Source organism: Armigeres subalbatus, unplaced genomic scaffold (assembly GCF_024139115.2).
Source record: "Armigeres subalbatus isolate Guangzhou_Male unplaced genomic scaffold, GZ_Asu_2 Contig574, whole genome shotgun sequence".
Taxonomy (NCBI): Eukaryota; Metazoa; Arthropoda; class Insecta; order Diptera; family Culicidae; genus Armigeres; species Armigeres subalbatus.
In genome coordinates, this window is record NW_026943341.1 from 5549 (window position 1) to 19995 (window position 14447).

Sequence of the window (14447 nt, forward strand, 5' to 3'; positions counted from 1 at the left end):
ATTTTGTGGGACGTGTTAATGAGGCCGACCGAAGCATTCTTGCACGTTCTACGCATTGAGGAGGAACAGTTGTGATTACCGTGAATAGCCGGCACACTGTCTATTGGAATACCAGTATTGAAAACTGGTCTGTCAGGTCAGTTTAAGACAGTATATGCCTTGTCGAGGCGTGGGCTTTTGTGTTTACTACATAACAAATTTTTCCTCCACACGAATCCTGGTGCTGGCAAGCTATTGAATGAAACACGTAGGCAACGTAGTAAATCAACCATTGATCGGAAACTGTACACACCTGTAGAGGGGAATTATATTCATTTTGTGAAGGTCAGTAGCTCTACAGTGTATGTCTAGCCGAAGCTAGGCACAAATACCGATTACTACAACTGTTCTATTCTAATCGTTTCCTGGAATACACCTGTTACACGATGCCGCCGAAGACGACCACGACGAAGAAGGAGCAATCCCTGCGATCGTTGCAGACTCGACTCAACTCATATCTGTATATGTTTGAGGACATTCTCAAGTTTTCTCAGTCCATGAATGAGCAAACCACAGCAATTCAGGTGTCGATTAGGGTTGATAAATTGGAGGAGTTATGGGAAACGATTAGTGAGGCTATAGTGGAGGTAGAATCGCATGATGATTACAGTGAAGAAGAAGAGGAATGTGGTAAAATTAGGGCATCGTTTGTGCAGCGGTATTTTTCGGTCAAGACGTCATTGATGGAGAAGGCTAAGGAGCTGGAAGATGCCACATTGAACCAGTCGCGTGTTTTGGATGCATCGCAGTCGCAGTCGCAGCCTACGTTGGAACATGTTCGCCTTCCACAAATCCAGCTACAAACCTTCAGTGGCAATATCGACGAGTGGCTGAGTTTCCGGGATTTGTACACCTCATTAATCCACTGGAAGGCCGATCTTCCGGACGTCGAGAAATTCCATTACCTGAAGGGATGTCTCACAGGTGAAGCCAAGGCTCTCATAGATCCGCTGTCCATCACTAAGGCGAACTACCAGGTGGCGTGGGACACATTGTCAAAACGGTACAACGACAGCAAGCTGCTTAGGCGTCGGCAAGTCCATGCTTTGTCTAAGCTACCCGTGTTGACTAAGGAGTCAGCTTCGGAGCTTCAGTCCTTGCTGGAAGGCTTTGAACGGATCGTCCAAAACTTGGATCAGCTTGTTCAACCCCAGGACTACAAAGATTTGTTGTTGCTGGACATCCTAGGTTCCCGCCTAGACCCGGTCACACGTCGAGGATGGGAAGAGTATTCGGCTTCAAAGGAACAAGATTCCATCAAGGATCTGACGGAGTTTCTTCAAAAACGGGTTCGAGTATTAGGTTTGCTACCTTCCAAACCTGCTGTTCTCAAGGGAGAATCGGTTAGTCTGTCCAGGAAAAAGTTTGTAGTCCCACGAACAAGTCATAGTGCGGTTCAAGCATCTAGTGGTCGATGCATGGCTTGTTCAGAACAACATCCGCTGTACCAATGTCCAACATTCCAGCGTCTCTCGGTGTCGGGTCGAGACAAACTCCTTCGCAATCACTCGCTGTGCCGTAACTGCTTCCGTCGTGGACATCAAGCTTCCGAGTGCTCCTCTCACTTCGTTTGCAAAAAATGCAAGGCGAAGCACCATACTATGGTATGTTTCCGGTCGGACAAGGGTGATGGAGCAAAAGGTGGCTCATCACAGACACCAACACAAGCTAAATCGAATACCACAAGTACTTCACAGCGAAATTGCATCCCAAGTACCTCTGCAGCTTCAGATTCGGTGTCATCCAATACGGCACTCCAACGTTCGTCGTCAGTACTGTTAGCGACAGCAGTGGTTTTGGTGGAAGATGATACAGGTATCAGTTTTCCAGCACGGGCCTTGTTGGACTCTGGGTCCGAATGTAATTTCATGACGGAGAAGTTGTGCCAACGTTTGAACATCCAACGGAGGCGTTCGGATGTAGCCGTCCTTGGTATAGGACAATCCAATACGCGGATTAAACACAAGGCTGTAGCGACAATCAAATCACGAGTTTCCGGATTTTCTCGTGAAATGGAATTCCTCATTCTGCCGAAGGTTACGGCAGATTTACCAACGACGAATATTCAAGGGGAATGCTGGAAGATTCCACGAGGCGTGCAGTTGGCAGATCCAGCATTTTTTAATTCCAAGGCGGTGGATTTGATCCTTGAATCCAACATTTCTTCACGTTCTTCAAGGCCGGCAATGAAATGGATCTTGGGAACGGTCTACCCATGTTAACGGAGTCAGTATTTGGCTGGGTGGTATCCGGTCTGGTGAATGCTGATCCGAATGATCCGAATCCGAAATTTTCCTGTAACATGGCAGTTACTGGTGGTTTAGAGGAAATTCTATCTCGCTTTTGGACTTGCGAAGAAGTTGATTCTCCCAACAATTATTCTCCCATGGAAGCGAAGTGCGAGGCGCACTATAGTAGCACGGTCAAACGAGGAAAGGATGGGCGGTATACAGTTTCTCTTCCAAAGGATGATACCGTTGTGCCAAAAATAGGCGAATCAAGGGATATTGCCTTCCGACGTCTTCAAGGGATAGAAAGACGATTGTTTCGAGAACCGCAGTTACGAGAGCAATACGAGCGGTTCATGGGGGAGTATTTGGAGCTAGGGCACATGCACAGAGTGGATGTGTCAACCGACAAGGCAAGTAGGTGTTATTTACCTCATCATCCTGTTGTTAAGGAGAGCAGCACGACCACCAAGGTCCGGGTGGTTTTCGATGCGTCTTGTAACACAAGTACAGGCGTATCACTGAACGATGCATTGCTGGCAGGGCCAGTGATCCAAGAAGATTTGCGTTCCATAATCCTTCGGTCGCGAATTAAACAAATTCTTATGGTGGCAGACGTGGAAAAAATGTTCCGTCAAATCTGGATAGACCAGGAAGATCTCCCGTTGCAGAACATATTGTGGCGAAAAAATTTCGGCATGGAGGCCGAAACGTATGAACTTCGTACAGTAACGTACGGGACAAAACCGGCACCATATCTGGCAACAAGAACCTTGAAGCAGTTAGCGTTGGACGAACAGCAGAATTTCCCGATGGCGGCAAGGGCGGTCATGGAAGACGTCTACATGGACGACGTTTTAACAGGAGAGGATAAGGCTGAGGTGGCGAAACAATTGCAAATGCAGCTCGACAGTATGATGGAGAGTGGCGGATTCCATCTGAGGAAATGGGCCTCCAATTCAACAGTAGTGTTGGAAGGAGTTCCTGAACAAAATCTTGCGATAGCGAAAGAGGATGGACTGCAACTTGATCCAGATCCGGCCGTAAAGACGTTAGGGTTATACTGGTTCCCACAAGTGACGTTTTCAAGTTCCAGTTCAAGGTCGTGAGAGTTGACCCGAAGGAAAAGTTAACAAAGCGGAAACTTTTGTCGATGATCGCTACGCTGTTCGATCCCCTAGGCTTGATAGGTGCAGTTATTGTGATGGCGAAAATATACATGCAACGTCTGTGGTGCTGGACAGATGAAGAGGGCAGAAAACTAGACTGGGACCAAGCAGTAGGAGCCCGTGAATGTGAAGAATGGATGGAGCTTTACCGGCAAATACCACTTTTAAATGAAATCAGTATTCAACGATGCGTTGTGATACCAGGCGCAACAAGTATTCAACTACACTTCTTTTCGGACGCATCCAAGGCGGCCTACGGAACATGTGCTTATGTCCGAAGCATAGACAATTCAAGAAGATGCAACGTTGCCTTGCTTACTTCAAAATCTAAGGTTGCTCCACTGAAATCACAGTCAATTCCACGATTGGAGCTTTGTGGAGCATTATTAGCGGCACAACTAAAAGAAAAGGTGTTCAGTTCTCTGAAAATAGAAGCGGAAACATTCTCTTGGGTGGATTCGACATGTGTGCTACAATGGTTAAAGGCAATACCGGCTACATGGAACACTTCGTAGCGAACTGTGTAGCAAAAATGCAAGTAGCAGCGGGGAATTGTGCATGGAACCATGTTCAAGGTGTAAATAATCCTGCAGACCTGATCTCGAAAGGATTACTACCGCAACAAATCCATGAAAACCAGGTGTGGTGGGAGGGACCCTCTTGGCTGAAGCTGGAACAGGAATGCTGGCCAATCCAAGTTACAGAGAACTATAAGGATGAAGCAGAAGAAGAGATACGAAGATCTGTTGCGCACTGCGCAGCGCCGGAAAGAGAAAATTTTGGAAGATGGTACGTGGCGAAGTTTTCATCGTTTACCGACATGGTTCGTCGTACAGCATATCTGTTGCGATTTATAGCAAGGCTTAGGAACCCAATACGAAGTCCGGATGATCCGACATACCTTACAGCAGAAGAGGTGAAAAAGGCGGAAATAGCTGTCATACGATGCGTGCAACGTGAGGAGTTCGAGCAAGAGTGGTCGTTATTATCAAAAATGGAATCGGTAGGAAGGAGCTCACCGCTTCGTTGGTTTAATCCACAGTTGTTGAACGATAACGTGATTCGGGTCGGTGGAAGGTTAGAACATTCACAGGAAGCGGATGCAACTAAACACCCCTTTGTATTACCGGCAAGGCATCCGCTGACTAAGTTAGTATTTCAGCATTATCATCACAAACTGTTGCACGCAGGCCCTCAACTGCTTCTAGCAACGGTTAGGCAACGTTACTGGCCATTAGGAGGCAGGAATGTAGCGCGTAAGGTTGTGCATGAGTGCTTACGCTGCTTCCGGACAAAACCAAACCCAGTTGAGCAGTTTATGGGTGAACTGCCAGCAGCGCGTGTTACAGTAGCTCGACCCTTCTCGAAGACGGGTGTTGACTACTTCGGACCTGTCTACTTCCGACCAGGTCCACGCAGAACCGCAGTGAAAGCGTATGTAGCGCTGTTCGTTTGTATGTGCACGAAGGCAGTTCATCTAGAGCTGGTGACTGACCTTAGCACAGACCGTTTCCTGCAGGCATTTAGAAGATTTATTGCGAGGCGAGGACGATGTACGGATGTGTACTCCGACAACGGGACCAATTTTGTTGGAGCTCGGAACCAACTAAAGAAGCTCTTCGAGCTTCTACGCAGCGAAGATCACCGGAAGCGGATAATGAAGGATTGTTCAGAGGATGGTATAAATTGGCATTTTATTCCGCCCAAAGCCCCACATTTTGGAGGCCTTTGGGAAGCGGCCGTTCGTTCAGCGAAGCTACACCTACTGAAGGTCTTAGGAGAAGTCGTCGTTTCTTACGAAGATTTGTGCACGCTTTTAGCTCAGGTGGAGTCGTGTCTAAATTCTAGGCCACTGACTCCCATGTCAGATGACCCAACGGACCTGGAAGCATTAACTCCCGGTCATTTTCTTATTGGAGCATCATTACACCAGATTCCAGATCCAGATTATTCTGAGGTTCCTATGAACCGGTTGGAGAAGCACCAACTAATCCAACAAAAACTGCAGCTGTTCTGGAAACGATGGAGAACGGAATATCTTTCCCAGATGCAAGGAAGGGTTAAGCGGTGGAAGCTTGCTGTTCCTATAACCGTAGGAAAACTCGTCGTCGTCAGGGAAGACAACACGCCCCCATTACAGTGGAAATTGGGACGGATTCAGGAGGCTCATCCGGGGGCCGACGGCGTAGTTAGGGTTGTAACACTGAAAACCGCGTCCGGTTTGGCCAAGCGCGCAGTTGAGAAACTTTGCATTTTGCCCCATCGTGCCAACCATCTGAGAAGGAGGCGTAGTTAAGGATTCGATTGTCAAGCCAATCTGTGTTCGTAGAGGATTTTTTCTTTTCAGAAATTCTGTAATTTCAGGGTTGGGGAGAATGTTTGTACTACACCCAGCTTTTACCATTCGCAATCCCCTCGATGATGGTCAACTAGAGAAAGAGTGACGAGTAGTGTAGAAGTATCTCAATTTGCACTGATTGAATAGAAATCACCCCTATTGTAAAATAGAACTAGCCATTACGATAGCCGGTCAGGGACCGATAATTGTAATAATATTATTAAGTTAATAAATGTTGTAATGTGTAGTGTAAATCTTAAAAATAAAGTGTTAGAATGTCTAGTGTAAAGTAAATAAAAGTGTTGTCGTGAAATAAACTCTAGTGTCGTATTGTGTAAATAAAAAGCCAAGCTTTCAACCCCCATCCGATTGGAAGAACACCAAGGAGATCACATACAGTCCACTCGATACCCACCCGCAGAGGGAGAACCATTCCGAGGTTCAACAGGTGGTTTTTCATGGACGCCCAGGGTATTTCACCTGAGCTCCCACCTACTTATTATTATTATTATTATTATTTTCCTAATCATATTAAAAGAAAAAATATGCCAATCACCTGGAATATATGAACGTACCAGTATGTCTAGTTTTTCGTTTTTCGTAGAGTATCGGTGGTCACATTTCTTTCTTCTAGTTGGAGCTGTTTTGGAACGCTGTAAAACGGAGGACTTCCTCGTTTCAGAAGCGTATTCCACTTATTGTGCCACCCTAAAATGTTATTGGAAGATCGAGGAATACTCTTTAGCGTATTTTCATAGACCGATCATAGTGAAGGGGAAAAAAGTGGGTCCCTAGTGGTCTTTTTGTGCGTTGATTGGCGACCATTCACATGAGTCCGCTACGTTAGGCATAAGTACGTTAGGGATAAGTACGTTAGACATAATGGACGTTACGTATTACGGACGTTAGGGATAATGGTCGTTTGGCATAATTCTGCCTTCTTTATGTCATGGGCTAATCTTTGGGTCATTCATGTATAACGTCCATTATGCCTAACGGGTACACCCCATTCACATAATACTTCCCAACAAACATTGGAAGCCGATAGAGCGCTTATTCAACCAAAAATAGTCTTCTTCAGCTTAAAAACAAGCTTATTCAGCTCAAATTGTTTGTTGGGTTGCTTACATAAAAAAATTACGTTTCTTTGGGCAAGATTTTCGAACCTCCTTTGATGCCTTTGTTATATCTTAACAAGGAAAAAGTGCTAAAGCAACACATTTTTATAGGCAAGTTTAAGTCTGTAATCCTTCCCGCTGATGTTTTCTAAAAACAAAACTTTGGTTGAAGAGAAATAAACATCCTTGAAACTTGAATTTGGGAAGACACGTTCCTCAGCATTATTCTCAGCCATCTTAAAATCCAATAGAAAACACTCTGGATCTAACGTATACTGATAAATTTCTGTTTCATGAATGAACAAAAGGCTATATCATATAAGGGTATGCGATAACACACTTTTTCATAACGAAACGAAACGAAACGAAATTTAAAATGTCTATGTAATTTCGGATCGAAACGAAACGAAATATGGATTTACTTTCGAAACTTCGAAACGAAACGAAATCAAGGTTCATTTGATTCGAAATTTTTCGAAACGAAACGAAATTTTATTTTTTTTCCGCGGAATTTTGATTAAATTGGTTTTACATAACTTACGCGATTCGGATTTCACTTTTTCAAAGTCAAATAACTGTTTAACCATATACACATGTGCTGCGGTTAGCGGCAGCATAGTCTTATATACAATCAGCTCGACGAACTGAGCTATTATCTGTGTGTCCTTGGCATATGAGAACAGCTGTTATGGTCAATATGAGCTGAAAGCAATCGTAAGTAAAGAACTTTCAGCAATTTCAATGATCTTTCAACCCGTTCTGGATTTTTTTGCAAATTTCATGCGAAGTTGCTAATGATGATTGGCCGAGAAACAGCTCACCAATTAAATAATATTCTTGGGATACAAAAAAAGTTATTCTTATTGTATACTTGCTCCGGAGTTTCCAATAACGATGCTGGTCACGTCCTTACAGTCAATTTAGGATTAGGAGAGGAAAATTAGTTTAACATTCATTGTTATAAAACAGCGGTTCTCAACCTTTTTCTTGTTAGGTACCCCTTCGAACTTGTGCATTAATTGATGTACCCCCTATAATTTTTTTTGCTGTAAATGAAAATAATCTTAATAATCTCTTAATAATCGTATAATCTTAATAATCGTATCCATATATACAAAATGGATAACTCCATAAACTTCTTGAAGCCCTAGTAACACAGTTCAGATCGATTTGGTTGCAGCAACTCCAATGTGACTGGATTTGGTCATATATAAGTCACAGTTACTGATATGTGACAAGTGTGCTACTAGAGAGGAGGCTTCCGAGCCTCTTGAAAGGAGGCTTCCGAGCCTCTTGAAAGGAGGCTTCCGAGCCTCTTGAAAGGAGGCTTCCGAGCCTCTTGAAAGGAGGCTTCCGAGCCTCTTGAAAGGAGGCTTCCGAGCCTCTTGAAAGGAGGCTTGAGCCTCTTGAAAGGAGGCTTCTGAGCCTCTTGAAAGGAGGCTTGAGCCTCTTGAAAGGAGGCTTGAGCCTCTTGAAAGGAGGCTTCTGAGCCTCTTGAAAGGAGGCTTCTGAGCCTCTTGAAAGGAGGCTTGAGCCTCTTGAAAGGAGGCTCTGAGCCTCTTGAAAGGAGGCTTCTGAGCCTCTTGAAAGGAGGCTTCTGAGCTCTCTTGAAAGGAGGCTTGAGCTCTTGAAAGGAGGCTTGAGCCTCTTGAAAGGAGGCTTCCTGAGCCTCTTGAAAGGAGGCTTCTGAGCCTCTTGAAAGGAGGCTTCTGAGCCTCTTGAAAGGAGGCTTCTGAGCTCTTGAAAGGAGGCTCTGAGCTCTTGAAAGGAGGCTCTGAGCCTCTTGAAAGGAGACTTCTGAGCCTATTGAAAGGAGGCTCTGAGCCTCTTGAAAGGAGGCTCTGAGCCTCTTGGAAGGAGGCTTCTGAGCCTTCTTGAAAGGAGGCTTCTGAGCTCTTGAAAGGAGGCTTGAGCCTCTTGAAAGGAGGCTTCCTGAGCCTCTTGAAAGGAGGCTCTGAGCCTCTTGAAAGGAGGCTTCTGAGCTCTCTTGAAAGGAGGCTTCTGAGCCTCTTGGAAAGGAGGCTTCTGAGCCTCTTGAAAGGAGGCTTGAGCCTCTTGAAAGGAAGCCTGAGTTTCTTGAAAGAGGCCTGAGCTCTCTTGAAAGGAGGCTTGAGCCTCTTGAAAGGAGGCTCTGAGCCTCTTGAAAGGAGGCCTGAGCCTCTTGAAAGGAGGCTTGAGCCTCTTGAAAGGAGGCTTCTGAGCCTCTTGAAAGGAGGCTTCTGAGCCTCTTGAAAGGAGGCTTGAGCCTCTTGAAAGGAGGCTTCCTGAGCCTCTTGAAAGGAGGCTTGAGCCTCTTGAAAGGAGGCTTCTGAGCTCTCTTGAAAGGAGGCTTCCTGAGCCTCTTGAAAGGAGGCTCTGAGCCTCTTGAAAGGAGGCTTCTGAGCCTCTTGAAAGGAGGCTTCTGAGCCTCTTGAAAGGAGGCTTCCTGGAGCCTCTTGAAAGGAGGCTCTGAGCCTCTTGAAAGGAGGCTTCTGAGCCTCTTGAAAGGAGGCTTCTGAGCTCTTGAAAGGAGGCTTCTGAGCCTCTTGAAAGGAGGCTTCGAGCCTCTTGAAAGGAGGCTTCTGAGCCTCTGAAAGGAGGCTTCCTGAGCCTCTTGAAAGGAGGCTCTGAGCTCTTGAAAGGAGGCTTCCGAGCCTCTTGAAAGGAGGCTTCCGAGCCTCTTGAAAGGAGGCTTCCGAGCCTCTTGAAAGGAGGCTTCCGAGCCTCTTGAAAGGAGGCTTCCGAGCCTTTTGAAAGGAGGCTTCCGAGCCTTTTGAAAGGAGGCTTCCGAGCTTTTTGAAAGGAGGCTTCCGAGCCTTTTGAAAGGAGGCTTCCGAGCCTTTTGAAAGGAGGCTTCCGAGCCTTTTGAAAGGAGGCTTCCGAGCCTTTTGAAAGGAGGCTTCCGAGCCTTTTGATAGGAGGCTTCAAAGCCTTTTGAAAGGAGGCTTCCAAGCCTTTTGAAAGGAGGCTTCCGAGCCTTTTGAAAGGAGGCTTCCGAGCCTTTTGAAAGGAGGCTTCCTAGCCTTTTGAAAGGAGACTTCCGAGCCTCTTGAAAGGAGGCTTCCGAGCCTTTTGAAAGGAGGCTTTTGAGGCTTTCGAGAGGGCTTCGAGGCTCTTGAAAAGAGCTTTCCGAGCATTTTAAAAGAAGGAGAAAAAAAAAGTTTAAAGAAGAAAGCTTAAAAGAAGATTTCTATGCCCCTAGAAAAGCAGATTCCAACCCTCTTTAGAGTAGGCTTCCGAGCCTTTTAAAATGAGGCTGTCGAGCCTGTTCAAAAATCCCTTCCGAGCCCCTTGAAAAGATCCGATGCTTTTAAAAGAAGCAGAAAAAAAGGAAATTTCTAGAAAAACAGCTTGGCTTTCGGGCCTCTTAAAAGAAAGTTTTCGAACCTCTTGAAATGATGCTTCCGGGTCACTTGAAAGGAGGCTTCCGAGCTGCTTGGAAGGAGGCTTCCGAGAAGCGTAGAAGGATGCTTCCAATTCTCTTGCAACAAAGCAACTGAGCTTTTCGGGAAAAAGTCTTCATGTCTTTCAAATGGAGGCTTTCGAATCTGTAGACTCTAGATTTTAGTTAAAAATCATATTCTTAACATATTATTCAACATTATGTTTTGACCCGGAAGATTGCATAGAAGATTTTTAAATTTGTTCAGTCGAGGTTTTGCCCTTTTGATCTTTTGTCCCACATCTCTTCATCCATTGTACTGGTTGTGGAGGACAATATTCAAAATGCCATGATTCACTGATCGCCATGCATAGGGTAAGGGAGGTATTTTGGACCACCAGTTCGACGCCTCATATTTTGAACCACTGAGAGCAAATTCCTCTTGGTGGTCCAAAATAAGAGCCCCGTAAGGGTGATCCAAAATACATCCTTTACCCTATTATGTACAAGACAAAGTTTAAAAATAAAAAAAATACAAAACTTTATCAATAAGTTTGGATTAAAACTGTGATTCATCCGCCATTAAGCATTTCGTCCGAGGTACCCCCTGGGCCCGGCGAAAGTACCCCCGGTAGTACATGTACCCCAGGTTGAGAACCGCTGTTATAAAAGACCGAGAAATGCTTTGCATCTCCGTGAGCGCTACGGGAAAAGAATCGTTGGTTAGTAGAGAAGATAATTCATGTGAAGCCCATTGGTAAGCGACTAAATATTTTATTCTAAACGAAGTTATTTTGAAAACAAGAAGACAAAAACTGTATTTAAAATCAATCCAACACAATTCAATGTGCTTCGTTTAATAAGTTTAATAAGACATTAGTTTTATCACTTTGCGTTCTCCCACACTAAAGCTACGTTTAGACAAGGCAAGTGGATTGAGCAAGTCGCTTGAATCGAACGCGAACTGAACGTGTAAACACCTTAATTCAATTCACTTGAACGAAAAGAAAGTTGAACATGTTCAACTTTTGGCAAGTCAATTGAATTCAACTGAGTTGTTCAATTCACTTGCCCTGTCAAAACGTAGCATAACTGGCGTGATCAGCATCAACAAGATCGATTGTACACTGGTTAAACAAATTTCTGCTACGCGAGGTAGATTTTTTTCACTTCGCGTTCTCCCGGACTAGCTGCCGTCCCATGACCAGCAGCAACACGATAGATTCCGCATTCATATTATTGCGGCAAATAGTAAAAAATATCACAAAATATAAATTTGAAACTTGGAAACACTGAAGACGTTTTATAGAAGAAAACTACATACGTATTTGTCGACTAAGAATAGGGTGATGTAGTTAGCGTTATTAGGAAAAAATGTATAACCTAAAGTTTTGAAAACAACTTAACGATTTTGTTCAGCGGCGCAGCCAAAATTTTTGATAATATGAAGAATGGTTTAAGTTTAAATTTGTTTCGAAATTCCGCGAAATTCCGTTAAATTTCGTTAGAAGCTAGTTTTTTCTAGCGAAATGTTTCTAATTTTACGAAACGAAACGAAATCAAGAAATGCGATTTCGCCATGCTAAAATTCCGCGAAATTCCGCGGAATTTCGTTTCGAACCACCTGAAACGAAATTTTTCGAAATACCGCATATGCTTAGTATCATACGTTCTCGTGTTTTATCATTAACTAGCTTTATGTACCCGGCCTTGCTCGGAATTGCCAGTTTGGTTCGTGGTTTTTTTCACAATCGGAAAAGATAAAACCAATTGGACAACAGGGTTATTGTGATTACTTATTGATGCTTCATCATTTGATTAAAAGAAGGCTTTTCGAAACATTGACTGTTTTTGAAGAAGGGATCGTAGGTTTGAATAGCCTTATTCCTCGCCTTATTCCGGGTAAACGTCTTTTTCTAAAGAAGGAAAAATATCCGTCGATGCCTTATTTCGGGCAAACGCAAATTTTTAAAGAAGGGATCACACACACCATTGCATTATTCCGGGCAAATGCCTACTTTTGAAGAAACAATCACATCCACCATCCAGAAGGAAACACATTATTCATTGCTTTTCACTGGGCAAACCATGATTCTGATGAAGGGTAACAATTATCATTGCTTTATACCCAGCTAATGCATGCTTTCTATGGAAGATTTTTCTGATGCTGCTCATAATTATCAGAAATGCCCTTCATGTCGAATGACCTTAGGACAAATAATGTTATGTTAATGGCCTGCCCTTTTCAGGGAAATGTCATATTCTTGAATATGTTTAACGGGAAGCATCATAAAAAGTCATTTTTGGGAAAATGTTATTACCGGGAAATTTGTTATTGTCGAGGATTTGCAATTTTTATGGCATTCAGGCAATTTGTTTTCGGAGCATTGTACAATGTCGAAGAACCCTCGAATTAACTAAATAAGAGGGATTTTAAATTGAGTCGTTTGCTAAACAATACCCAACCCCAATAATCTACCGCATTCCAAAAGTCCCTCTCATATTCTATATAAAAGTTTTCTTTGGGTAGAGAATACTTGTTTATAAATTTGGGTTGAATTTACCCATGCGATAAAAAGGTGTACTGTTCGTTTGATAAATACACCTCTCTCTCATTCAGCTGTGATACTCCTACCCAGTCTGATATATTCTTCCTTAGACAGAGAATATGGGTTCCAATGGTTGAATGGTGGACATCGGTAAATGGGTTCAGAAGTTACACTGAGATCAATAATTAAACAATCCCCTCTCTCACACCCTCCCCCTTTTAAAATGACCTACTCACATCCACTAAAATCATTTCCTTAGGAAAGACAATATTTGATACGAAGTTGATTCAAATCGGTCTATGGGTTCAAGACTTACATTGAGTTGATTGATTGCTGAATAATACCCCTCCCACCCTAAATTTGTTTGATATCAGCCAAGAGGTTCAGAAGATACACTGAGTTGATCGATACCTTAACAATACCCTCCTCCATACCCTCCCTCTTTTCCAAAGAGCATCGTCATCTCCTTATGTCAAAGAATGTGTGTTCCAAATTTGTTTGAAATCGGCCAAAGGGTTCAGATGTTTCACTGAGTTGATGGATAACTAAGCTGTACCCTCCCCCACACCCTCCGCCTATTCCAAAGAGCATCCGTAACCCACCCTCCGTCTTCGTCTTCTTAACATAAAGAATTTGTGTTCCAAATTTGGTTGAAATCTGCCAAGGGATTCGGAAGATAAACTAAGCTGATCAATAACTAAGCAATACCTCTACCCTCACAGCCTCCCCTTTTCCAAAGAGTATTCCCAACCCCCTATCGTCGTCTCTTTAAGATGAAGAATGTGTGTTCCAAATTTGGTTGAAATCGGTCAATGGGTTCAGAAGTTATGCTGGAACATACATACAAACATACATACAAACATACAAACATTGAGTTTTATATATATATATATAGATATATAGATAGATAGATAGATAGATAGATAGATAGATAGATAGATAGATAGATAGATAGATAGATAGATAGATAATAGATAATAGATAACAAGGGAACGAATCGACGGTGTTGACCTTCTCCTACAGCTCCATGAATTGTGAACACTTGAGCACATTGTTGTGGAGCAGTTGAGAATATTCCGTCAACTATCGAAATCTTAGCTTGTGCTTACAACACTGAATGATGTGTTGAAGGAAACAGAAACATCGTCCCATCATTACCATGGATAGTCGATCGCAAGAAAGGTTCTGCGACTAATGTTGTCATATATGTAGCATCTGTCGATATGCACATATATGTCGTCACATTATTTCTGATGGTTATAAGAGTTCATCACGTCGTCACCGGCGTTACATTATACGGCTCGTTTTTGCTTAACTTTAAAACGAATTTTGCTTGAACCTTAATACTTAGGGAAGTAATCATGTCTTCAACACATTTAGAGAGAACAATGTATGAAGAAAAGAAGGGTGAATTCCAATTTACGCCTCTTATTTTTGACGATTGGATTAAATAAATACCCTTCCAACGTTACTTTTCGCTACAGCTCTAACTATTCCGTCAGGTTTTGATTCGTTTCAGGATGTTTGTGGACCGGTATAAGTGACCAGCATACATAAAACATATTTTAATATCTGATTCTCTCAACAATGCTGAGCGATTAAAACTGATTTTTTTTATATGTGAATTGATTGCAATAAGACAGTG

General features: G+C 43.3%; 2 protein-coding genes across 2 annotated transcripts; both read left to right on the forward strand.

Moving 5' to 3' along the window:
- The first annotated feature begins 425 nt into the window (after window positions 1–425).
- LOC134204432 (uncharacterized) lies at window positions 426–3376 on the forward strand. The gene is made up of 2 exons (XM_062679251.1): window positions 426–2174; window positions 2219–3376. Exons 1-2 carry the CDS (start codon window positions 426–428, stop codon window positions 3374–3376), a joined length of 2907 nt encoding a protein of 968 aa, XP_062535235.1.
- A 535-nt stretch (window positions 3377–3911) lies between these two features.
- Window positions 3912–5732, forward strand: LOC134204434 (uncharacterized). Its single transcript, XM_062679252.1, has one exon. It carries the CDS (start codon window positions 3912–3914, stop codon window positions 5730–5732), a length of 1821 nt encoding a protein of 606 aa, XP_062535236.1.
- The last annotated feature ends 8715 nt before the right edge of the window (window positions 5733–14447 follow it).